General features: G+C 38.2%; 1 protein-coding gene and 1 pseudogene across 2 annotated transcripts in view; one reads left to right on the top strand and one right to left on the bottom strand.

Annotated features, from left to right (window-relative positions):
- The window catches only part of LOC146482777 (uncharacterized), a 158,456-nt pseudogene that overhangs the window by 28,703 nt on the left and 103,033 nt on the right, over nucleotides 1-26,720 (top strand). The window lies entirely within an intron of this gene.
- On the bottom strand, nucleotides 982-19,220 carry LOC146482781 (furin-like). The gene is made up of 13 exons (XM_085106859.1): nucleotides 18,958-19,220; nucleotides 16,916-17,020; nucleotides 14,731-14,820; nucleotides 10,870-11,007; nucleotides 10,045-10,109; nucleotides 9,576-9,664; nucleotides 8,418-8,596; nucleotides 7,194-7,409; nucleotides 6,973-7,073; nucleotides 6,234-6,473; nucleotides 5,320-5,612; nucleotides 3,510-3,635; nucleotides 982-2,483 (listed from the first exon to the last, which is right to left on the bottom strand). Exons 1-13 carry the CDS (start codon nucleotides 19,117-19,119, stop codon nucleotides 2,344-2,346), a joined length of 1,944 nt encoding a protein of 647 aa, XP_084962985.1. The 5' UTR covers nucleotides 19,120-19,220; the 3' UTR covers nucleotides 982-2,343.

Here is a 26,720-nt window from a genome sequence, read left to right on the forward strand (position 1 = left end):
AATAATGAAGACAGGCCAAACACGGCTCCTATTGGTCGAGATAGGAAGAATATGACCTTCAAAGCTAATTTGCTCTTACGAGTACGTCTGTCAAAGATCTCCCTTTTCTGTACGAAAGTAGGGAAGGGTCTTTGTAGATCTCTCTTAGCAGAGGCTGATTTTCTATCAAGTGCCATTTACTCATCTGAATGGTTTTAGATTAGGCACAGAAAGGCGATATTCCGTAACACACGGCAAAATGTTTTCGCGCGTTTTTTGTTTGTTTTGTAGTGCCGACATTCTTCCGCGGAAATTGACTTCTGAAAGGGTTTTATCTATAAGGTTATCGAGGTAACCTCTGTAGCGTATTCTCTGTTTGAATAGAGTGATGTTTTCTTTGAAACAAGAAGAACAAGCACATTATTCTTTTCCCGCAATCTTGTTCAGAATGAAGTCCTTTGCACTTGCCAAGTCGATGGAACGCACAGACCCCTGGGATAGATATAATTTATATAATTTATACGTAACGTATGCATTTGGTTCGGCACATGTAAAAGTTCGACGTCTGAATCAAAGTCGAACTTTTGCCGTTCTATTCGACTGGCGCAGACGAATAGAACGGCGGGTCGACCCAAATACAAATCTGTCGATACTAACTGATTCATACGTCGATCTTTACATGCGCTGAACCAAATGATTAGTTCGGCTCATGTAAAGTTCGACGTATGAACCGGGCATAAGTGTTCATGTAATTTCAATGTAAAAAGTTAATTTGCTGGTCAGTTTCACGGTTCTATTAGATTTTTTCTTCTTAGTACACGCCATTACGGCTTTTAAATCAGATCCTTAACCTTAAACTATTTAGTTCTGAACTCCGTGTCTCGGGAGGAAATTTCTATATTCTGCCCATATTTTCGAAACTCAATGACCATTAAGCCACTTCATCCTCAACAAAGTGGAGGCACGATATGTTAAGTTCTACTGATCAGAACAGTAAATAAATAACAATAAATAACAATGAATTTTATTCATTCTTGACTAATAAATTACAGAATTCACGGTTTTGGGACAGGAATCCTTCTGTCAAATAAATTTAACACTGACCAAGACATGGCTCATAAAAATGTTAAATAGATAAAATGCATCTACGAAATTATTTATTACTTCATAAATTATATAAGTTAGTCAATACTTAATAAAGTTTTCCTTGTAAAATCAGTACCAAAAATATTCAGTATACTTAGTATCTAAGGTTTCTGGTAAATTACATAAATAAAACAAGCGAAAATACATTTCTTAAGTTACAAGCTTTCCTCAAAGTGAAAGTTACCAAATCTAAAAAGCATCAATAAAGAGATAAGTATGTAAATATTGGACGTAACACTTACAAGAACACTGAACCTAACGTCACAAACAACGACGCGACTCCCGCAACTACTACAGTAAAGGACAAAGACGAACCGAACCGCAGACAGGGAGCAGTTTACAAGATCAAATGCGGCGACTGCCAGGCCACTTATATTGGTGAGACCGGCAGAAATTTAAACGTACGACTGACTGAACACACAAACGAGCAACTAGAAATGGTGGTACCAACAGTCACGTTGCTGAGCACCATTTACAAACGAACCACAGAATCGACTGGGACTCTGCCAATGCAACTGCATTACCTACAGTACAAATTATTACCAACGATTCATTCTGGAAAGCCGGTTTACTAACTTAGAACAAACGCGGCTCAACCGTTGCCTACAACTATCTGCACCATACAAACGACTAATTGACAACAACAACGAAACAGACAAACAATAGACATTTTACTAACAATAGACCCACGGACTTTTTGACTAACAAAAGACGGATCGAAAAGCACCAATCACTTTTTACAGTCTTCACAGCCAATAACATCACGGCGACCAATAACATCTCGACTTCGTTGACCAATCAGGTTAACAACCAGAGACGTACATACCACCTACTGACGTTCCACAATTCAATTGACTCTGAAGATGACTCTGAAGGTTGTCGAAACGTCAGTCAAAGTCACCACAAACAGTCCTTCTCAGGACTACACTCACCCGGATGATCATAATTTACGTACTCCTGGGTTCAAATCATTTACAATAAAGAGATAATGTCTCAGATTCTCTTTACCTTTTCTATAATAAATTCATTAAAGCTAGAATCGAGAAATAAGGATCTCATCATTTCCAAAAAGTAAACAAACAACAAAGCCGGTCTCATACAAATTTTTTTTTTGGTTGTCTACCGTAGGTGCCGCATCGTAAGTTCATAAGCTTTGCATTTCCTGTTTCAGAACCGAAGCTATAACTCAACCACTACAAGTTTCCGCTGTATCCGCTGTTATCCCACCACGTACTTGTTCTCTCTGCTCCTGCTTTTACATCTATGACACCAGCACCGCAAAGAGATTGAACCCACCACAACAAAAAACAGTGCTACGCCAGTTATGAGCAAGAAAAACTTCCAGGAGGTTGAAGAATCTACAAAAACAAAAATGAAGTGTAATAGAGTTGAAACAATTAATAATATAATAGACAATTTGTTTCTTTTGTGCTTATGTAAAAAGCTTAGCGTGGATGGAGTCAGTTTGCACATACATGGTTTGGACGTACATCAACGCTAAGCTATTTAAATAAGCACAAAAAGAAACAAATGTCTATTATATTGCTTATTGTTTCACTCATATTTATTGAAACTACGAAGAAACAGCCACTTTACATTGATAATGATAGAATTTACATCGAAATGTCAAATGCCGCAACAAATTCGACTGCTTAATTCACGAGATGTTAATAATCCAAGAGCTTAAACCAACTTTGAAAGTGTAAACTGAATCCCTCCGCGCTCAATTATTTACATAAGCAAAAAAGAAACGAAATGTACCAGAGAGATAAAAACTTTATATTACTCGGTAACGAAAAATTTGCCAGGAGAACCTTTTCATACGTGTGTCGTAAATAACCCCATCTCCAGTGTAATCCCGGCCGATCAATTCTAGAATGGCATGGGCCATATATTTTTTTTCCTAGGAATTGCTAGAGCCTGAAATAGCTTGGGAACAAAACGGACACCAACTGAGTGCACTTACTCCCTTTTCAATTGGTATTCATACACGGCGCATTAAGTATAAGAACCAACCAGATTCGTCAATTTGTTCTGGTTAGAACTACAGACCTTAAAGCATCATGCATATGCGCATTTAGAATCGATTTAGACTGATTTACTTTATTAACTTAGCTGGAAAAAGAAAGCATTCCGGCGTGACAACAAGTTAGCCTACCAAGTCTCGTCGATAAAGCTTTCTTACTTATAGTAAGCATCCTCATTGGCTGACTTGGCGGGCGTTTGGGGGTTGTAAAAACAAAGGCAGCGAACTGCTGTACACTGTACCTGAAACACAAAGGCGCTCGACAAAAGGTGTCTATTTACTTGAGACAGTTTACACTCCTTGTACCTCGTTCGTTTCATAAAAATACTTCAAATGAAAGAGAAAAATGTTAGCCAACCTGGTTTCGTCGTTGTAGGCTTCTTAGTATCATTGAACGTTTCTGTTGGCTGGATTGGCGGGGTTGGAAAAAAATGGGAGATATTTGCCGTTCCATACAAAATCAAGGACCAGCCGTAAAGCGTACCTAGAACACAAAAAGACACCATGCCATGTGAACACAAGGAGAAAGAGAGAGAAAGTTGAAAAACATGCCACCAGGCTAACTATAGTGCACCAAAACAACAGTGTCCAACGAAACTGTGATGCTACATCGGCGGACAAGTGAAATACTTTTGATCGATCATTAACTTAAATGAGAGTGGAATTTGTGAATGTCGAATGGGAGATTTTAAAGGTGATAGACAATCACAGTTATGCATGCACAACTAAAGCAGTTGCGAAAGGAAAGCCTGAAAACATTTTAAGCTAGAACTTGACTCGAACCCGTGTCCTCTGTAATACAAGTGTTGCTTATTTTCCGGGTTTGTAATAAACTCTCACAAAGTGACCAGTTCCCAGATGGATTGAAACCACAGCACCGATATCGCAAAGGTCACAGGTTCGAATCCCATTCAAACTTCAATGATTACTATGCAGTTACACCAACACACTCAGTCGCAGTTTGTAGTAACACTTCACCAAGACACCATATAAATCACGCTATAACCTGTATAGGACGTACTCTCCCTCCCCCCACTAGCGTTCACAAGTCTTCTTTCACTACGGCTTCTTGAAAATCAACATTTAAGGGGAGAGGGGGAAAGAAAGGTGACCCTTCCAACATTTTTGACTGAGTGCATGGTTCAAGACCTACTTCACAGAAAAACAATTCAAACAGCCGAAGCACATAGAGTTACTGCACTTAATTTGCTTCATGGTTTATATGACGGCGAGCAAAAAGGTCACGAAAACGCTCCAAGTTCGAAATGCAGGGAAACTTCACTTGTCCATCAAAGCCGGTTTTCCACCTTCCCCTCCCGGGCTAGCCTGTTTGCAAACTGAGAAACATCCACTTGTTCTCCTGTGTGGAGAAAGGCAACTGAGAGTGTAGTGGCTTTCCCATCAACACAACACAGTGACTCCATTACTGGAACTCGAACCCGCACCAATCAATCTGGATTCCACAGACCAGATTCACGAAGACCTCCCAAATTAAGACATGTCTTCAGTATTATTTCTTAAAGTGCACCTAACACTAAATTTTTTTTTTCGCTTAAATAAATCTTTGCACCTGTTCGAAACACATTGAGCCTTTTTGCGTCTTTCTTAAACTAAATGTTGACTTTTTATAGGCTGTAAAAGTTGCGAAATCTAGCCATCATCTGTCCCATGACTGAGCTAGTAAGAGGCATGGGTCTATTCCTTACATGACGTCACGAACTGCTTTGCATGCATTTTCACAAAGATTTAATACAATGCAAATCAGTTTGTGACGTCAAGTAAGGAATAGATCCATGCCCCTTACTAGCTCGGTCATGGGACAGATGATCGCTAGATTTCGTAACTTTTACAGACTTTAAAAAGTCAAGATTTGGTTGAAAAAGGCGCCAAATAGCGCAATATGTTTCGAACAGGTGCAAAGATTTATTTAAGAGAAAAAAAAAATTGGGTGGTAAGGTGCACTTTAACAATAGTCAACTGTTAGTCCAGCAATAGGGCTTTGCGTATCTAGCACCAAGGTAATAACTGTTTTGCCGCCTCCTACCGTTTTGGGTGTATATAGATGATTTAAAGGACGAGTGGAATACAATTCAGAGGATCCCCGAAGAGAGCCAGAAGAAAAACTATGGTGAGTGATGATTTGTGAGAAAGGAGAAGTCGACCTTTACCTGTACTTGGGTATCTTGTATCCAGATCAGCAATACTTAGCTCCCATTGTCCTATGGGACTTTCTCCCCAATGAAACAAAGTTGTCATGACCCAGTCTGTAAGATTGTTTATTCCCAGGAGATTGTCAAAATTACGCTTTCGGGTCATTGGAGAAGTTGTGCCACTAGGCGCCGTCAACTGTAGCGACAAGTCTCCGCGGCGAGAGAAATCAAGATTTACTTTAATTTGAACGTGTTCAAGGCGATTTATCAGGCAATTCCTAAATGTTATCCCAGCTGTACCTGGGATTGGCCTGAAATTGAAAAGCAGTCATTTGTAATCCTGACGACAACACGGCTGTCTATTCTTCATAACAGGCGAGGAAAAAAAAATAAACAGCGAAAGAAAAACCAAAGGGAGAGAAACATGAGCATGGGAGAGAAACACAGCGCCCACGGAGCAAATTATGTTTCTATTCGGACTAGTGTTGGAAGTACGTCGGCTTGTAGCGTTGCTCTGTAATTTAAGCATTAGGTGAGAAAAAAACGCAATGGCAGTTAATGGGACTGGCGTAGTCAAATTTCCATATAGTACTATCAAGTTGCCACCGTAAGCATGACATAGGGTCTTACCATTAACAAACGTTCATTCTCACTGGCTGCACAGGTGCTGCTTATCGATTGTTTAGAAGGCCATCAAAACTCCAGTTTGACTTTCTATGCATCATTGCGAATAGGTGTTAAAGAAAGGGCGAGACATTGAGGTCTGAGGTATGTAACCAACATAAAATATAGAAAAGTAAAGGGAAAGAAAAAATAACGGGTATCACTAGAAAAGGGGTGACTTCGCTTAATTACCAGGTTTTCACAGAAGCCTAAACAATACTTGGATCAAATAGTGCACAACCAACAACACAATACAGTGAGGCAGTTACTTGTTGATATCGTCGCCTTTAATCTCGCATCTCAACTGAGGAGGCACGCTTGTCCAGTTCTGTGCCAGGCGCACCATCTTGCCAGCATCCATGAGCCCAAAGCCATAATACTTGCTGACGTATAAACCAGCTTTGTTTTGGATCCAGTGTCCTCGTTTAAGTGGGATTCCTGCGATTCCTGGAGCTCGTCTTGCGCTGTAAACTATGATATGTTGTACGTCACGCCATGTTAAGTAAGGGCTGAAAAAGAAGAGGTTGCTCAGCACGAGATATAATAACTGATAAAGTTTTTCATTTTATATAGTGTTTCTGCTGTGCTTGCGTAAAAACCAACACGAATTACTTGTCTGTTTAGTTAAAACAAATTGATTTAGTTACAGGATTTAGTTACAACGTACCTACAGTAGTAACATATAATAATAAGAATCCATTTTTCATAAAACACTGCATTTTGCGCCAACTTTGCATCCTTTACAATATGCTGATAAGAACCCAAGAGACGAACGACTAAACTAAGGACCTTGGCCTAATTCAGCCTTAAAGTAAATTATGCTTAGATTGTGATAAGATAACAATTTCTCGTCTCTAAAGTGAAAAGGTACAAAATGAATTCTATACTCTCTGCTGTGAAGCAAACGGCAGGTCATAAATAAACCCTCACGGGCGAGGAGTAAGGTACACGTATATCGGCCTCTTTGGCCGGCCATCCCCGCCTATTCAACAAAACAGGCAGCCTTACTTAGCTTGCAAGGTCAAAGCAATGAGACCTGACGCCATGGCAGTAGCTGCTGACGTTGCTCCAAAATCATCGATACATCCTGCCTTATCATCAGCAGTTACCTGTATAATTTATCAAGAAACAATCGCTATCAAAAATAACACCCCAGAAAAACAAACAAAAGCCAACAACATTAATATAACTGCAACTATACAACCGTTTTCACTTTTGTTTATACTTACGACTTTTCCAATCCGATTTAATAAATCCCTACTGTACGCCGTGGCCAGGATCCCAGGGCACTCCTCTGCGTAGCTCGGTTTGGAACCATCAGAGTTCACACCATTAATAGCAATAGTGTAAATACTGCTAACATAGCCGTTATAGGAACAACTGTCTCCTGACAAGCCACCATTTCCAGCTGCAAAGGTGTAGATAGCACCTAGGCCACCGCGACCCTACCAAAACATTAACAACAGGCAAAACAACAATTTCTTTGCTTTTCCAAGAGTTACTGTCTAAATTTTGTCGAGTGAATTCTTTAGAACTCGACCTCTTACAGCCATGCTTTACTTGAACCCAGCGTTTATTCAGGGATCAGCACGTTACTCGAGAAAACAAGCGGGGAACGTATAATGGACAAAGGGTACGTGGTTTAGGCGGGTAGGTAAGGATCTTGCTTGTAGTGATATTTCCTCAGGTTTATAAAAAAAAAGAATAAAACGCTACGAATTTAACTGGCCACTACAAGAATTCAAAAAACCCAAGAGACGAACGTCTTTGCCACGTATGAACCGCACCTGAGACCTTGTTGAAGACAAGCATCACGTTTTATTAGTTGTTAAGTCCTTCATATATCTGTACCACAAGGACCGCGACCAAAAATATTTTGCAGATCTACTCCAATCAAATATTTACATCCAGCCATAAATGTAAACCTCCTAATAAGTATGTACTCAAATTTAACAATGTAGTCTGAAAGCCTCCAAATACATTTGGGATCGTTTTGAGTTAAGAATTCAAACATTGAATACCTGTACACCTATACAGGGGCACCCAACGACAGTTTTCTCTCAAATCCTTTGAAACGCAATTTTAGGCTATCTGGAGTGCCTTTAAAGCTCTGTAGGTTCATTTCAGGCTGCGCTATAATATTTTTATCTGTTCGGTCATTCTAGGGGAACTTAAGTCTTTTCGAAATTACTAGGCCATTTTTGTCCATTTCTCGAAAACCTTAGGTCTTATTTCCTTTCCGAAAATCTTAGCTGACCTTTCTTCGGTACCCAAAACCAAATTTTTATCAATCCGAAAACACTAGGCCTTAAATTTCCCACATCACGAACGTTCGAGGTGAAAATTCCGTTTAAAGTTGTAGGGGATTAAGGGCCTTCCGAGCAGATAATTTACCGAAACGATCCGTTGGGTGCCCCTGACCTATATACAGTAAAGACTACTTCATACCAAACCTTTTCTATGCCATGTCTTATAGCTTCACTCGTCAGTCGTCCAGGACCCTGAATTTCCAAGCCCATGTCCCCTGGCCCCCAGCTGTTGGAATAGATGTCAACACTTTCTATTTCATGGATTAAGGCCTTCGACTCCGTTACATCAGTTGACATACCCTCATCATCAAAAATGCGAATACCTGGGGCAAGAGAAGATAAAAATAGCCAGATGACAAGTTGATTTGTCCAAACTAAAAAGGGGTCTGGAAACAGTTACCAGGATTAACTGCTTTCAACACCAAGGTGTCACCCTTAACTACAGATTTAGATGAGAAGAAAAGGTAAAGACAAATTATCACATTCATGCCAGAAGTAACCTGCATAGCTAGCCCTTTACTGTGGTTTCCGCGGCATAAAGTGACTAAGAGTATATCGCAACTCCCTTAGATGGTATGCTAGCTTATCACAGACTACCCAGTATGAAATAATACTACCCCCAGATGGGATCCTAGTCCATCACAGGATACCTAAGATAAGTGACTAGGAGTATGGCTACTCTTCCTCTGGATAGGATGATAGTCCATTACAGGATACCCAATAAGGAGTGACTATGAGTTTACTACCTCCCCCTTGGATGGGATGCTAGTCAATGACAGGGTTACCCATAGCAGTCTGTTAGGTTTCCCCAAGAGAGGATGAAGATACCTTCATCCTCTCTTGGTTTCCCTGATAGCTCGCCGGTACCCGTTTATAGATCTGATCAGACAAAAGGCAATGTCAGAGGTTAGCGCCTTGCCCAAGAACACAACACAATGACTTCCGCTGTAGTTGAAATCTGCTCCACTGATTTGATTTGGAGTGCAAGGTGTCAAACATCATGCAGGCTACCTTTCCTTCCGGTACAAGGCGAGAAATATTAGGATTGCATGGAGTGTTACGATTGAAAAGTCCCTAAAACTTAGAGGAAGAAATAAAATAATTTCTTTCAAGGATTGGAGGCAATCCAAGAACCATTACAAGCCCACTGCGTGATGTATAGAACATCACGCGCAAAGTTAAAAAGTACTGAATGGAAACCCTTCGTATCTGATGCTTCACAAAACAGTTCACTTTATCTACCTTTCATCGTCATAGTACTATATCTGTAAATTGACATGAAACAAATAAACAGACAATTACCTGCAATTTTCGCATTGTATGCCAATCCCACACCGCACTTACTATTATTGGCAACACCAGCTATGACACCGGCACAGTTATTGCCGTGGCTGGAAAGAGACAAAAAACACTAAGGAAACATACATGCTTATTAAAACCTTTAAAAAGATAAAATTTCAACAGCACAGTATGCTAATAACGTTCCTAGAATTCGGAGTAACTCTCTAAACCTATTAAAAAACACATCACGTGTAAAGAAAATCGTAAAATTTGAGAACTGTCGAACCATCGGAACTGGAAAAACAAAATGCAAAAAAAAAAAAAAAAAAAAATCTTTTGCTGTGGCCCTCACGCCAAGCGCTCCCAAATCGTCCTTAATTATTTTTTCACCCAATCAATTACAATCCTTACACAGGCAAACCAAGCATGAAAAGTTGTTTGTCAAATGTGAAACCGTTTAAACGGGCCTTTAGACTACGTGGCAACTTACCCTAGTACTGGTTTCCCAAAAGAAACGTTCGTTCCTTCCACATAATCAAAGCTAGCTGTTAGATTCTGAATAAGAAGGACAGGTACTTTAAAAAAAACCTGACTAAATACTTGGCTTTTGACAACAATACCACAAAATTATCATTCCAAATAGAGATGGGCTTGTCTTAAAAATCAAGTTAAAGAAAAAGGTACTTGAATGAGGTTAGAAGTAGTTGACAAGAAGTAAACCGCACCTTGTCTGTTTGCAGGCAGCAAAAAAGAAAGCAGATAGGGTTTGGGGATGAGCGCGAGTGCAAAAAGAGGCAGTGAAGTGAGCACCTGCTAAAACTTCTGTGAAACATCTGGTGATTGGATTAGTTTACGAGCACGTTTATGTAAACAAGAATATAATATTACACGTATCGTTACTAGGAATATAAAAATCTGCAAGATCATTGTATAGTGAATTCTACCTACGGACAAAAAGAACGAAGTTAAAGTAAAACAAGGTTTCCCTAAGACAGATAACAACTGCAACAAGGTGTTCAATCCAATAAAAAATCAAAACTTCAATAACCACACCATCAGTTCAGTGGCAGTAGACTTCAATTGTAAGAATAACTATAGGTGAAGTGTTTTTATTTCATTTGAACAGGTTGGAGGAGAGGGGAGAGGGTTTTACGGGTCAATGAAAAATCAAGAGTTCAATAAGCACACAAACCATGCAAACCAGCTTTCTTTTTTGTTAGGAGGTGAATACCGAGCCTGCAGTTCACTTCAAGCATTACTGAATCACTTGGAAATTTTAACACGGGAAAAGAGATCTATATAAGATGACAATTACATAGTTTGCACGTAGTTCCGGATGGCTGCCATCAACTCCATCATCAACTACTGCCACGAGAATTCCTTTCCCTGTGTAGCCAGCTTCCCACACAGAAGCTACATTATATGTTGGTTTGCTAGATCCAACAGGTCTTTCCTACATGTAAGGAAGAACAAAACTAAAACTCAGAAATGCCTTATGATGTAATAATGAAAATAATGTTAACAATAATTTGTACTTAATAATTATTAGTATAATTACTCAGGTGATTATAGAGATTCTATCGATCTCATTGGTCGAGGATTGTGTTAAACAATAAAAATACGAACAATGTACTAACTCACACTCGTATTATTTTATCATTGGTTTTTGTTCGGTTTATCTGTTGCTCGGTGTTGGGAAGTTATATAATACATGCTTTTTACTGTTCTAATCTGAATAATAATAATCTTTATATCTTTCCGTTTGAAGGTGACTATCAATGACAATACTTTTTGTTCTGTAACCACGTACTGTATTTTTAATAAGGTAACTTAAAGTTGTAAATATGTGCTCTGTAAACTTCATCCTAGTATATTACAAACTTATGATTGTCAAAATGTAATTTTTATCGATAGAAATGTTCATTGTAATCTTTATATTTCTCCCGTTGCTTTTTTTGGTTGGACGTTTCGAAGAGCATAATGAAAACCTTGAAAGAACGGTACATTTTCCTCAATAAATAAAGGGAGTGTACCCATTACAATTCCAACACTAACCAATCCTGGTAAGGCTTACGTTAGCCTACATTAGTAGTTGACGAGTGTTTGACAGTAGGTTGTCAATCATATTCCGGCCAACATAAAAGTAACGCGAGAAGTTCTTTATAAGTAGAGAATGTTGTAGTTGAGCTGTAGAGTGAACTTGTAGAATACAAGCAACCATTGAACAACAGTTGTGTGTCTACTGAATTCAACTCGCTGAATTAACTGAGCTGATTCCCCTTGGTTAGACGCTAAGGCTGATCTAACAATTGTGTCATATCCTGCTATAATCACCTCGCGCGAGGTGATTATAGCGGGAGTATTAATTTTTAAGTTACTCATGACTAGTTTAGCAAAAAAGAGAGACTATATAATGGCCTGCAGGCAGCGAGAGCTAATCTAGGCGTGCCAGACTTACAACTGTTTAAGGATAAAATTAATGTTATTACTGACAGTTATTACAACCAAAGACAGAAGAAAAAGAATTTAAAGGAGGTAGAAATCACGAGTAACACACACACACACACACACCAAAAAAAAAAAAAAACCAAGAAAAAAAAGTCGAAAAATAAACGAAAAACAAAAATTAACGAGTTGCAACTAATTGGCGAGACCTATTTTCAATAGAGTGTTTTCACATGACGTCACGGCGGCCATGTTGGTGTCCCAACACAAAGAAATGGCGGCCATGTCGGTGTCCCAAACTTAAAACCTCAGGGAATTTAACTCTATTTTTATGCAAATACTTTCTTTTGTTTCAGTAAACCAATATGGCCGGTAGTCACGTGAATGAAAACGCTCTATATAGTCATTTTCATTTAACAAAATATTGAGGAGAAGCCGACGAATTTCTCATTTGAATTCTTTCTCAGGTATATCTCTTAATATTACGACGTGGTATCTCATTCCATTTAAGATGGCCATTTCGCGATTTTTTGATGTTGAGGAGGAAGAAATAGATATCATGGAAGAAAACATACTTCCGAAAGGCACTAAAGATGCAGGATCTAAGTCCAGGGTGACACTTTCCGAAGGCAAGATATGAAAGTAATCTTTTATGTGCCCATATATTTATAGGTGAAATTAGTGGGGCCTAGAAAGGAAAGCTTTTGTCCTATGCTCAAAAATATCTTTCAAATTGGCGGCCATATCGTTTTCTAACTTTTAAAGCAGTAAAATGAATATCTCTGCTAAGAAGTACGACGGTACTCGACAGTTTCAACGATGGAAATTGGAGAGTTCACGGAGAAGACATTTCGCTTTGTGGGAGACCCGGGGGGGGGGGGGGGGTACTCCCTTATATGGGATATATAAGTATGTGCGGCGCCAAAGGGTATGGTTTTTCGGCTGTTTTGGTCATAAATAGGGTATCGATTTTAGCCACTTTGCCCCCATTTTGGTAATAAATAGGGTACAGATTTTTGCACTGTAGTCCTGGGTTGTTTTTTTTTTTTACAAGAAGCTACTTCAGGTCATGAATAGGGTAGGGAAAATCGCAGATTTTGGTCATAAATAGGGTAAGGGTTTTGGGAAGCGGGCCGCACACCCCTACCCAATTTTGTTTGGTGTACCCCCCCGGGGTGGGAGATTGACTGGGATCTAAAAGCGAACCCGAAAGGTCAAAATAAACAGCTCACTATCTGATAGTTAACATGAACATGAAATCGATGTTTAGACCTTGTACGTTTTTATTTTGGGGAGATAAAAGCCGACGGTGTTGAAAAGATATTAATAATAGTACGAGATTGTGGTTCAAGTTAGCAGGGATTTCGGGCGAAATGGAAGGAGAAGATACAATGGAGAAACATCTGAGGGTGTTCCAGTCGAGTTTGTCATACGTAGGTTGTTTTTGACCGTGCGAAGTCGTTTGGCTGTAAATATCATTGCGCTTATATGGACACTGGATGGTTTGACACTTATATAAAGGAATGATTCAATGGTAAACGTTCGTCAGGTCTGCATGTATCCTGTGTGAGTCGTTCATGACACGTTATCGTATTCATAACACAATGACATCGAGTAACGTAACAGAAGTGCTGTAGAACAATATTACGCTATCTTAACATTCTGACTAAAACTATTCAAATAATTCAATCGCGCCGAAAAAAAGGTTTAGAAAATCTGCGAGGCGAGCTATGGAGCAAAAAAAGGCCGCTTATTAAGCCTTTGTGCAGTGGCTTTCTTGTATAGGGGAATACATTTGTTGCTGAAGAAGAATACCTCGTGCTTCACACAGATTAGCTTTTTAATCCTTACGTTAATTATCACCCTTGTTCTGGAGAGAGCCGAGAACCGTTTGTAAAACCATACTAATTGTTTACATCTGCACTGCCATTTATTTGTACATTTAAACATATTCTTACTGTGGGTAAGAATTTGGATTCCAAACACACGGTAGCTTTTATAGAACAATGGCTAATGTACTTGTTTATTCGAATGTCAATAATTGTTCCAGATTATCACTCGACTGCCCTTTTCTGTTGCAAAAACTTCACAGAATTCAGACCATCATTGTATCAAATTCGCAGAGAGGTCACTGGGGTTATAATTGCAGCTGGATACTTGAGATACCAGTTCCATGTATCTCCATCCGAGTTCAACATTCTCTTAATAAGCCAGGTGAGTCGTGTGAGCTTTGCCCTCTTCAGAGGTAATTACTGACTGAATTCTGTAAGATAGTTCCTAAATCCTCTTTTTTTTTGTCTGTGATTTATGTACCAAATAATTTATTATACTTTGGTTTTTCTGTCTTCCATTTAATTTATGGCTGAAGTTCATGACTACTTGTATTCTCATGTCATTTTGGTCAGAAATCGGACAAAAAAATTCTCAGTCTATAAGATATCTTATACAGTTATAGCATGGAACTCAAACTCGATTTATTAATTATAAGAGATATATTTTGACAATTTGTTCAATTTATTAGACAATTAAAGTGATATCTGAGTGTTACATACCATAGGTTAAATGCTTAATGATGATGAGTCAGTCTTTCCTAATTACAGTGACAATTGTCTTATAAAAAAAATCCTTTTATTCAGGATAACAAATATGAAGACAGCATTAATTAACATCGACATAACACGGAAAAAGAGCTAAAGATATTTACGAAAGGATGTTACAGAGAATGACTTACAATGTACCACTGGTTTTTAAGCATAGGGTCTTCAAAATGGGTGGACAGGAGTTTATACTTTCTCTCCTTCTGATGCATGAACCATTTAATCTGAAAATAAGCATAAATAATAACAATTTAAGAATAAACTCATAAGACCCAAGAATATGAGGACGGTGTGGGTGGCTGCAATTATACAAATGGTGGCCTTAATTAAGTAATTAAGTTAACTTCTGATGGCAACCTCGTTTCCAGGGCCTCTCCTCTTCACGTCCCAGGGAGCGGACCTCGCTCCCTCGGACGAGAAGAGGAAAGGCCCTGGGAACGAGGTTGCTTCTGATGGCTGAGTGGTCCAGGTTTAGTGCTCGTCTCACTGATTCACTATGGATAATAAGTTTTTGGAACATCTTGAGTAGCCGGTTAATTGACAGGATTCCTCACAAGTCAATAACTTCTGAAAATTTAGCTTGGGACCACACTTTTAAACCACAAAGACGGCAAGGCAATGCATCAGTCATTTCCAGCAGTGGCCACCCCCAGCATTAACCATTTATGAAAACAAGCAAATAAACTGGCAAATGCCCCATGCACAGTGGGGTCACAAATGCCCGGCCACAGCACAATTACAGAAGACATTCATTTCTTTGTGTCTGGGCTTACCATATAATATTCTAATGAAAGCCTATATTGCCTATATTCATGCCAAGCTAAGTATCGGATACAATCCTATTTCACTGTACCCTGGGAGCGGAGATCTCTTCGATCTTCCTACGAAGACTCAAGAGATCTCTGTTCGCAGGGTAAATTCTCAGTATCAGTGACTTTCCATATTTATGTGAATTTACCATCTCATTGATATATTTCTAGGTTATTATAGTCTTTGCTGACATTTGCTATCATTGAAACGAAGCGACAAATTGGTGTGAGGTGAAAATCACGAGGCCGTCAAATGCCCTGGGGTAGTCTTAAATGGCCAGCCACCTCCCCTCTGGTGGCCAATGTTGAAAAAGAGCCCATGCACTAATGCCGGGTTGGGAGGAGGAGGGTACTCGGTATTGACTGATACATACAACATACTCAACAATTTTGAGGTAGCCAGTAATTTTTACTTTTTGGGAAAGTTTATGAACGAAAAATCAAATGATTTTTATACAGAAATGCATTGAAACTTGGGTATTATTTGTGTACTAACTGATCCGGATTTAAACTTTAAGTTTATTAGTTTTCAGTACAGTAATTTTCCCACTGGTGTAATTTTTTTAGTGTTTTCTAGAAAATAACAGAAAGGTATTTTTGAGACAACTGTGTTCTATTTTGCAGTATCCAATGACTAATTTATTGAGGAAATTCATTTGTTATATACAATTTTATGTAGTTCATACAGTGTATTATGATAATGTGAAAATCTAAGTTTGAAAATGTCTACATGAAATGACTAAATGCATAATGGATCCATCAGTTTGTTAAGCTTCAATTTGATCAGTGTTAATTACTTCACTGTCTTGTAATCATAGTAGACTTAACTCACCCATTAAGAATAGCATCTTGGTGTGCCAGGAATATCCTGAGTTTTGCCATAATGTAGTAATTACTTTCCTCAGGTCAACTTAAATTGTTGGCCTTAATCTTCAATTAATACCACAATTTTTTTAATGTGGCCAGCCTGACATGGTCTCCCTGGCCAGATACCAGCTCACTTCTCATTCCCTGGCCAGCCAAGGTTTTTGGCTTTTTCCTTGGCCAATTTTGGTTTTGGCCTACCATGGCCCCATAGTCATGGCTTCCCTTGTATTTTTTTTTATCCCTGGCCAGGCTCACCCTGGTTGTTAAGCCAGGATTTGCCTCCACACTACCCGGGTCTGGCCAAGCTCCTGATGCAAGGTCAAGGGATCATTTTCAATGTTTGTTAATTGGTATTGTTAGACTTTGTATCATCCAAAATGAAAAATGAGGAATTTCACCAGAGAAAAAAAAAAGATGACCTAATCAATGCACATAAGTGTTAGTGGTAGTCCTTGAAAAAAATTTTTATTGTCCTTGTTGATCCTCTTAAACATTAACTAAAGATCTTCATCAGATCCTCGGGATCTTTCAAGATCCTTGAGGATCTTGGCAAGAATTAAGAGGATCTTCAATTCAGAGATCTTTGAGGAGCTTCAAAAGGAATTGTGGGGATCTTTAAGGGTGGCAGGAATATAAGTCTCACCTTTGGCTCCAAATTCAGCCTTCTGTCAATTCCACATGATACTTGAGTCTTTTCTGAACTTTTCTTCATTTCAGGTCTTTTAAAGACATGATAGTCCTGGAAGAGCTGAGAATTCATTTTGAATTTAGTTTTCAGCAGTAACAATTTATCAATTGAGAGTTTCTTCACAGACTGTCGATAAAAGTAATAATGTCACAAACTGACTAATGGTGCATGGACAAACACCGCACAGTCATGACCAACAGTTTCAGCAAATCCTAAGGTAATTTAGTGTTGGCTGATTATTTCCATAAACCTAAAAAACTGTTGGAGACTTCAATCAGCTCATATTCTAGTCATATACCTTATAACAAAATGCACATTTGAAAGGTCAAGGTGGTATACAGTAATGCATAAATTATACATTCTGTGTTTATAAGTGATAAAACAATGGGAGTCACTGTTTTTTTTAAACCTGTCCCAAGAATTTTGCCCAGGAATGTTTACTTAGTGATATGCTGTTGGTGATTTCATGGTGGGCAGTCAATAACTTTCTTTAACAGCTATGAGTTAACTAATATATTGGACAAATGAACAGGTGACAATAGTTTCACTTGACGATTCCAACTGAATCACTCATTAAAAGAAGTTCCATTGGACTGATATGAGTCAGCATTATGTTATTAATAATTTATTATACCCAATCCCTTGAAATTTAAAAGAAAAGGCTGGTCATCTGGTAAGATTTGGACTTCGATTGTAATTATATCAGATGTGTTTCCTGACAGTGATCAATATCTGTTTTACTTGTTTAATTATTAAACGTGATTTTATAATTCCTTCATTTTTACCTTGACAGTTATTTGTTGGTACTCTATCGGCAGATAATACTGGTACACCATCAATGCTTTATAGCTAAGGCACCATTCATTATTTATTGGAATGACAGGGTTGGAAAAAATGATCCAGGCTTGGAAAAATTTCCTTTTGTAACAATGCATATGGGGTTTGTACTTTTACCTTGAGCTGCAAAGTGACAGGGGTTTGCCAATTCTTAGATGAAAACAACATGTGGTACCCAAGGTTGTATGCCCGAAGTCATCTGAGAATATCAAACCGTACAAGTTAATTTGGAATAATCTTTTTTTTATATTGCACAGAGAACCGCAAGGAGCACTTTTAAACCTACGCAATTCAAAAAGTTTCATGGTTATGACACAATGTACAAATGTACACTGTTGTTTGTTTGCACACACTTGTAAATGACTTACAGGTGGCTGGTGTAAGATTTGTGATCTTCCAATGAGAAAACAACAGTGCAATGTAAACAAGGATGTGGCTATAAGCTTCTTGTTTTTAAGAATGAAAATCTTCAGACTCTGCTAGGCTGTGCTGTGTGCAGCCGGCTGTGACATGTGCAGCAGGCTGTGACATGATACCATGTCACCAAATCGATTTGATCGACCAAGAAACTCCACAGAACAACAACTACGAGAACTACAAAGGAGATCAGGTGAGAAATTTTTATCGCAAATTCGTTCCTATTGACTGCATGAAATCTATAACCTTTGTTAAGCCAAGAAACTATATTTTGCAGATGTGTTCAAAACGAAGGCCTTTTGCAATAAGCTTATTCACACCGCCATGTTTTGAATTTTCAATCCTTTCCTGTCTTCGTTATGCATTTGAAACGAACTTGCCCTAGCTTCCTTGTGTATCGCGTATTTAGCCTACATCGACATAACATTTATACGTATCAGGCAGTTTTTTCTTATCATTCAATTTCAATTCAATTTTTATTTTTCACACGTACAACGAGATTCAGTACAATACATAAAAAACAATAAACATTTGTATTACAAAGGAGGATTAATATATAATTCAGCCTTATAATTAAAACATGGTGCATTTTATAAAGAGCAAATTTATAATAACTGCCGGGAAAAATGTTTCGTACACACAAGATTACATAATTTAAACCCTTAGCTCCCAAGCTTATCGAAACTTCTAAAAAAAAAATCTTAAAATGCAAATTGCAACAAAGCAAAACAGATTTGACTTACATGTCTGTCGTATGAGAAACCATATTTACTGGCTAACTCCTCTGCTTCTCTCTTGCTACCAAGAACCTTCACAGCCCAAACGTTAGTGTAACTCTCTTTGGCATAACTGTCCGTTCCACAGAAGAACATAAGAAACAGCGTAGAACACACAAACGCAGCCATGCACACATGGCCACTTCTGTCTCACTGTACGACTTTCTTTTGTTGCTTGTTTATGTTTATACTGCCTAGCGCATGGTAACGCGGAAACTATTAATTTCCCAAATATCGAATTTAATCGCGATCCTGGGGGATCTTCCCATTGCGCTGAGACGTTTTCTGATTGGCTCAAAAACTGTCATTAAAGCATGACAGCAAGGCTAATTGTTTATGCGCATCTTTAGTGCGCAGGTAACGCACACGCCAAGCAATGTCACGCGCAATTCATGGTTGACGATACACTGAGGAAGACGGAGGTAAACACACATGTCGGCCGACGTGACAGCATTAGAAAGAGGGGAAAGGGGGAAATTCATCTCCGTTGCGCAGTTTTGAAACGAAAAATCGACGTGAAACGATTAGACGGGTTAAGGTTGCAACAAAAAGTCCAAGAAAAGGCGTCGATACCTGCGGGTATTTCGCGCCAAGAGATTTTAAATATATTTACTTGACTCTCGATGGAATAAAATAATTGAAATGCAATACTTTATTTAGTCTATTCGTCAAACGAAGTCACCTTTCAGCTTCTTTAAGTTTTGACAGTAAACGAGAAAGTCTTACCTTTATACAAGAAAGCAATTTTATTATCACTAATCCCGTGTACAATCAATCTCCACATACCTGGCCTATTCTAGGTAAATAAATAAGCCTACTTCTCACATTTTCGCCTCGCTCACGGCTATAGATGCATTTTCCTGGCATTGGCTAAACAGCTGTATAAGTTTTGAAGGTAGAATAACAATAAACAACTTTAAACGATCAGAGGTTTGACAGCACACTCGAACGAAAACACCGGGCGAAAACAATTGACTCGATATTATCTCGATAGATAACCCTGTTTAGCGAAAACAAATGACTCGCGAAAACAAATGACTCGATATTATCTCGATAGATAACCCTGTTTAGGCTCCAGTGCTTCTCCGACCTGTCACGCAAAAACGTGACTTCCGTAAGTTTCTCACGTCTTCGACAACTTCAACTGGATTTTGCAGTTTTAAAACGTGGGTTACCCCCAATTTTTTTTAGACGGTTAACCTTCTTTGACAGATATCTGCTTACTGTCATCAAGCGAAAGAAAAATCAATGTGGGAAGTTATTTTTTTTTTAATTTATCTACCCACGCGCGATCGAACTCCGCACATTTTGTGCCACTTCTGGGGTGTAAATACAATTATTAAAGATTAGTTGTAGCTTTAGGGATAATAAAAGTGGAATTTATTTGTTTAATAGATCCACTGAAATAAACTTCGGCAATGGAAGTTTGTCTTCAGCGATTCGTTTATAAAAATTTTGCATCAACAACCGGTGAGGTCATATCGAGTGACGAGGACCGATTTCTCAAAATAAGCGCAAACTTGCAGATGTCATATCTCCGAAACGAAGTCGGTGACCCCCATTTTTTTTTCCATTTCAGATGTAAGCAATTCATAGACTAACTGCAGCAGAAGTTTGAAATAAAAATCAATGTTAAAACATTTTCGCGCGAACGTCCTTAAATGGGTTCGGCGCGCACAGATCAAAATTTTACTTCTGTGAATGAACATGCGACGTTGGATGGTGTTGTTTATTTCTTTTCATTTGAGTATACAAAGCTTCTGGCACTGTTCAAGGACCACTTATAATATTTTTTTTGTCGTGCACATGTACCATGGTACAGCGGATACAACTTTTTTCTTGAAGGTAAGGGAAAATTCGATGAAGAGAAATTTACTTAAAAGACTTTCTTGAGTGTGAAAGCGGCCAAGGTAAATAACAATGAGTTTAAATTTCAATAAATTATGACATTTTCAAAGCAAAAGGATCTGTTTCTTTTCTGATGGCTCTTATCTGCTCCAAGAGCTCTGCTGCGTTCTCTTTCATGGCTCCTGAAGGTCTGTCAATTTGATCTTCTTGTCGTAGCGCCGAACGGCAGACTCGGTAATTTTTACAGCATTCTTCGCCGCTTGATCTCTATCAAATTTCTAAATCTCTACGGCATCTAAGCTAGGATAACAATGCTCTGTTTTCGTTTTTAGGTACTAGTATAATTGCTCTTTTTATTCTTGCTTCTGGTTGTGAGGTTTATTCATCACTGTTTTCATGTTGTTGTTTAAGCTTATATCTCGGCGGTAACAAGTTTTCAATAAATTTTGCTGGTAAAATGTTCAAACCTACTAGTTGGTCTATTTCATCAATGGTAGGTGCTTTATGGACTGTAAATTTTTGCATTTTCTTTGTTTTGACGTAAAAATTAAAGCCAAAAATTCAAATAACCCGTCCCGAGAAAAAAATTCGCGCACGGATATTACCATGGCTACAGTTTAACTGAAGTAAGAATTTCTCTTTCAATCAGCGCACGATTTGTACTTTATCCGTTTACTCTCTCCAACAAAATGTCAGTATCGCGATAAAAAACTAAATTCGATTTTGAGACGGCAATACGACTTTATATTGACGGCGTTTGGAGAAAATGTATTCCGTATTGGGCTCCGTCGCTTCGCGACTCCGCCCAATACGGAATATATTTTCTCCCAAGTAGCCGTCAATATAAAGTCGTATTTCCGTCTCAAAATCGAATTTAGTTTTTTATCGCGATACTGACATTTTGTTGGAGAGGAAAGGAAAATCAAATGAGAAAGGAATTGGGAAACGTGAGTAAAGTCGAATAAAATTAATGTTTTAACTAGTGTATTAATAGACTTAAGAAATGGTGTCTGACATTTGGCACTTTTCACAGCAGGTTCTGAGTTCAAAATTGGAGTTTGTGGTGCCAACAAACATCTGATGTTACCATGGCACATCTCCCCTGAAGATCTATTTCATGATGCCAGATTTGAGGGGGCGGTCAAAAATTTTCATTTCCCAGTTTGTTTGATTTTTACAGAGAAGTGTTCTTAACTGTGAATCATTGATTGTTATTGATTACAGTCTGTATAGCGAACGAGCCGTGAACTGCTACTAAAAACAGTTCGCGGGAAAAATACAGGGAAATGTATGGAAAGTTCAAAACACGACTGGACGCTTTCTGGCACAGCTACATCCCTCCATCTTTTTTTAAATCCTTATCTTAGTGCCAAAAGTTTCCAATTCAGGGATTTTTCAGTGGCGATGTTTTATGAAAATTATGTGACATCGGATTTCCATACAAACACTGTTATTTCAAGATGTGTTGCCTACTGGTCAAAATGGCGTTGAAAACCGTGATAAGGCCTATTTGTCTTCTGGTATAGACAGCCCCAGGCTCTAAAATCCAGAATCCGGAATTGGAAAAAAGTTTCTTATAACGGAGAGAGGAATATTTAATGGTAAAATATATGATTTGGGGTAAAAAATGCGGAAACATTTACTGCTAGCGAAAATGTTTATTTGGAATGAAGTGACGTCCTTGTCAAACGCAACTTTATATTTTTCGATTCAGGACACCAGAGATAAAGTTCTAATTCACTCATTATTTCCTGCCGATGAAAAATGATTGTTCCCACGGTTAAAAAAATTCAAAATGATCTCCGACGCAGTAAAGAAAATCAATTTCATAGCCTATATCTTGCTTTTGAAACTATGTTACGTTTTCTTGAAACCACAAATCTCACCTCAGCACAGACACCCTACAGTAAATATACGTTCACAGCTTGTTTAATTACGCGGCAAAACACCAATGACAAACATATCACAGCAACATGACAAGCTGGGTAGTTCGAGAATTATTCAGTATTTGTGAATAAATCATATATAATTAATAAATAACTAAATTACGACCCGGAATTAAAAATCAGCAAATCCACCAAATGACTCTCAACAGACTTCGCTCCTCTTGCCCGCTTCGGTTCCGATCGATCTGTTGACGCACCTGGAACTTTCCCCCTCACTGCCTAAAAATTTAGCAGCCTTTTTCAAAACAAGTTGAAACGGGTTATGGCGGAAAATGGATGAAACAAAAGAGGAAGAAAGTGTTTAATCAGATAATTTACCCTTCTTAAATGGAGAGTCCGCCATCTATACAGCCTGAAGCAATACACGTTGTCTCTTACGTTCTCTCCCCCTGTCCCATAAGATATTGCGTCCTTTATAAACAGCGTTTTCGTTTAATTGCTAACGAGTGATTCAGTTTATTCATTCCGAATTTTTTACCCCAACTCATAGGGTCAGTTATTAAACGACAGTTTAGGCGGCCTTTAACAAAACCACGTTCTAAGTTATTTTCAATTTTGCCAACAGTCAGATCTATTGGCTGCTGCTGACGGCAACAAGAAGACTTGTATCCCAGACTAGAAAACTATTTATCTACTAAAAATAAACAACTTATAAACAGATTTGGAGGCCCACTGATTGTCTTAAGCCGTGGCCTAGGTGAGACTCTGTTTAAATAACTGGCCCATATATTTGACCATTAAATATTTCTCTCTCCGTTGTGAGAAACTTATTTCCAATTCCGGGTTCCGGAATCCGGAATCCCGATTCCTAGTTTTAGTGCTGCCCCATGTCAGTTTTGAACATCGCAACCAGATTTCGGAATTCTCAAAGAAATTTCCCTAGTTTATTGACAGTATATTAAAACCTGTGAATCTTTTTATTTCATTACGGCATTAAGTATTTTAAAAATTACAGTTGTTTCCCAAGTCTTTTTAGATCCTATTCAAATGCCGGACATTAGATTACAAAGAGGAATGCGAATGTTCATTTCATAATTCAAAGAAATATATAATGGTAATGCGTGACGTAGACTGACCTTAAGGTTGTTTCCCTTCCGCAGGTATCCTAGGCAGCCGTTGTTTGTTTTGGACTACGGACAAGACGGCCCAAAACAAAATGGGCGTATTTATTTGAGCTCCAGTTTCTCGGTTTACACTCGCATATTTATTTACCAGAAGTAAAGTTTATATCAGATATTCCTACAGAAAAATAGAAGAAAGAAAGTACGGCCAGGATCCAAGTTAACAATAATTTTGATCCTGGCCGTCGCTTTTATTTTCTATAAACTATGGAACCTAGGACAGCCTAGGAACCTGGGACAAAGGAAATTGGTTCGTTATATCAAGGGTTCGTTATGAAGTATCGCGGTTCTGTTCCATACATTTTAAAAGGCCGCGCTGGGCCGAGGAATATCGTTCGTTATACCGCAGACTTCGTTATATTGGGGTTTCGTGCAATTGAACTCGAGGTTTCACTGTACTGGAGCAAAAATGAATCAAAGGGGCTAAGTTTGCTTCGCCTCTGTTTTAAGTCTGGCTACCCCCTCGTTTTCAAGCTAATACCTGATTTGCTCAGATGCTTTAGCTAACACAGATATGTCTTTAAAAGAAACATTTCAAGAAGTTTGCCTTCAAAATTGTTCTCGTTGCGCGCCCTGATTCGCCGATTTTATAGTTGTAAAGAAAATCTGAAATTTTCGTTGGCGAAATCAGCTCAGTTTTTCGTACCGGTGTAAAACTAATTCCTATCCTTTTCAAAAGGGCAAATAATTCTTCAAACATGCGAAATAAGGTCAACTAGCCATTTTGTTAATTAAGCCAACAACAGCTCGTAAATTCGGGAAATGAACATTCCCTTTGCTAAACCTTTTTGCAAGTAACTTTTCAGCTAAGAAAGCATGCGCCGAATTTCTGAGGCAATTAAGTCACAAACACATGCCACCGGAATGAAGTGTTAGGCTCGTGATTACAATAGCCCATTTTTAGCAAGGAAGGAATTAGCCTGCCGAACGGTCTGTTTACAACAATCGAAGGATGATTTTTAGACCAAATTATTTATAAGTTATTACATTATTATGAGGAAATTAGCTTTCCGGTATGCGGAACTTTTTCCTTGAGCGAAACAGGAATTGACTGTCAATCCTGGCATATGTTGAGAGATTACTTAAAAACAAAACAAAACAAAAACATTAAAAAAAAATCACCTTTCTCAGTTTTCAGCAGTACTATGGGTTTACTTGTTACATCGAAAGTTTTATTATTGTTAGCCCGGGCAAAGGAAACGTGTGTGAAGCTTCTACTGCGGACAGATGATGTATATGACTTAACATGTCATTAAAATCGGGAAGGAAGTATAACGGTATAAATAGTATAAGTATCGTATTGTACTATAGTGTCGGTATTGTATTGCAAGTAGTGTAAGTGGCATAAGTTCACTAGAAGACAGCGTTATTTCTGTAAGTAGTGTGGACATTGTAAGTACTTTTAGTTTTGTAAGTATAGTAAGTATTGTTAGCAATGTAGATGTAGTTATTGTCCGGTTAGTATTGTGAGTATTGTAAGTAATGTAAGTAGTATTTCAGAGTATTGTAAATGACGTGTCATGCAAGGCAAATAAAAATTGTCAAACAAAAAAAAAATCGGGAAGGAAGATCTTTAAAAACAAAAAATATCCTTTATATTTCTTCGTATAGCAAAAAAATATATATCTGAGCATCACGGAATATTCCGCTTCGAAAGGAACTGGGTACTTTTGTGAAAAATTGTTGTTACCGCTGCGTTTTTATGACAAAAGATACATTTCCTTTATTTTTCTGCTTTCACAGCTGACTAAAATTCAAGTCACCAAATTTCGATTCAGGATCAATGGTTTCTACCGGCGCTGATGCACTACACAAGGTGAATGAACCGAACAAAATATTTAAACCATTTCAGACAATGAAAGGTTTTGCTTAAAGATTGCCCACACGAACACTTAAAAGAAAGATTTTTTTTCGGTTTACAGGTTGCTAGAGTGAAAGTAAAAAAGTTTTATTATTTTGCTCCTTGCCGCAGGACTTTCACAAGAAGCTCTTTGGTGTTTTCTATTCTTTTATCAGCAATTTGCAGTTTACGTTACAAAATGATTCAGTTTCTTCTGTTGCTGGTCTCAATCCTGGTTTTCCGCCTTTGGCAAATTTTTCACACAAATACGTGTACGCAACGCTTGCAGTTGATTGCTTGCAAGACTTGTCCAACGTGAACAAGTTAAAACAAAACCTTACAGTCACGATATTCAGGTTGTTTAAGTCTTAGATGAATCATTTCTACTTGGCGGAATTTTCACTGAGTGGCTAAGTTATTCAAGTTATGTTGTCACGTCGATTCAGCGCTCGCCTTTGTCTTATTGGCTAAGCAAGTAATTGGAATATTACCTGACTTGAACTCTCCTTTAATCAGTACTTAGTAACTATTGTAAAGTTGCCAAGTAACATTCATTTTCAAGTTTTCTTCGATTTCTGTGTCTTGTTATTGCTGATCTTGAACTCGTTTTAGTTTCCTTTTCAGCTGGCGAGGAACAAGTATTTATTTCTTCGGACACAGACTACTGCAATGGTTTTCATTCGGTCTTATGATTTTATTGATAAAAGACTATTTAACAACGAGTATTTCAGCGACACATTTAAATTTTCAAATTAGTCATGACCAGGGATTTCCTCTACCCCGCTTAATTGTTTCAAGTTGATCTTTTTTTTTTATCTCTAATTGGAATTTGCACTTTTAGATTTCGAAAAAATACTTTTGGCGTCAGTGACTACGATACACAGAGTAACGCGGAACAAACTGCCAATCAAGGAGATTAACTAAACGTTGAAAGCCTGTTAAACGGCTGTCAGTCTAGGAGAGTTAATTGACAGA

The sequence above is a fragment of the Pavona decussata genome, unplaced genomic scaffold (assembly GCF_977016875.1).
Source record: "Pavona decussata unplaced genomic scaffold, jaPavDecu1.1 SCAFFOLD_44, whole genome shotgun sequence".
NCBI lineage: Eukaryota > Metazoa > Cnidaria > Anthozoa > Scleractinia > Agariciidae > Pavona > Pavona decussata.

Coding starts and splice junctions, on each gene's coding strand:
- LOC146482781 (XM_085106859.1), bottom strand. CDS start 19,119: ATGGCTGCGTTTGTGTGTTCTACGCTGTTTCTTATGTTCTTCTGTGGA. Junction 10,110..10,869: donor CGGAACTACGTGCAAACTAT/GTAATTGTCATC, acceptor CTTCTTATTCAG/AATCTAACAGCTAGCTTTGA. Junction 5,613..6,233: donor AAAGGCGACGATATCAACAA/GTAACTGCCTCA, acceptor TTTCAATTTCAG/GCCAATCCCAGGTACAGCTG.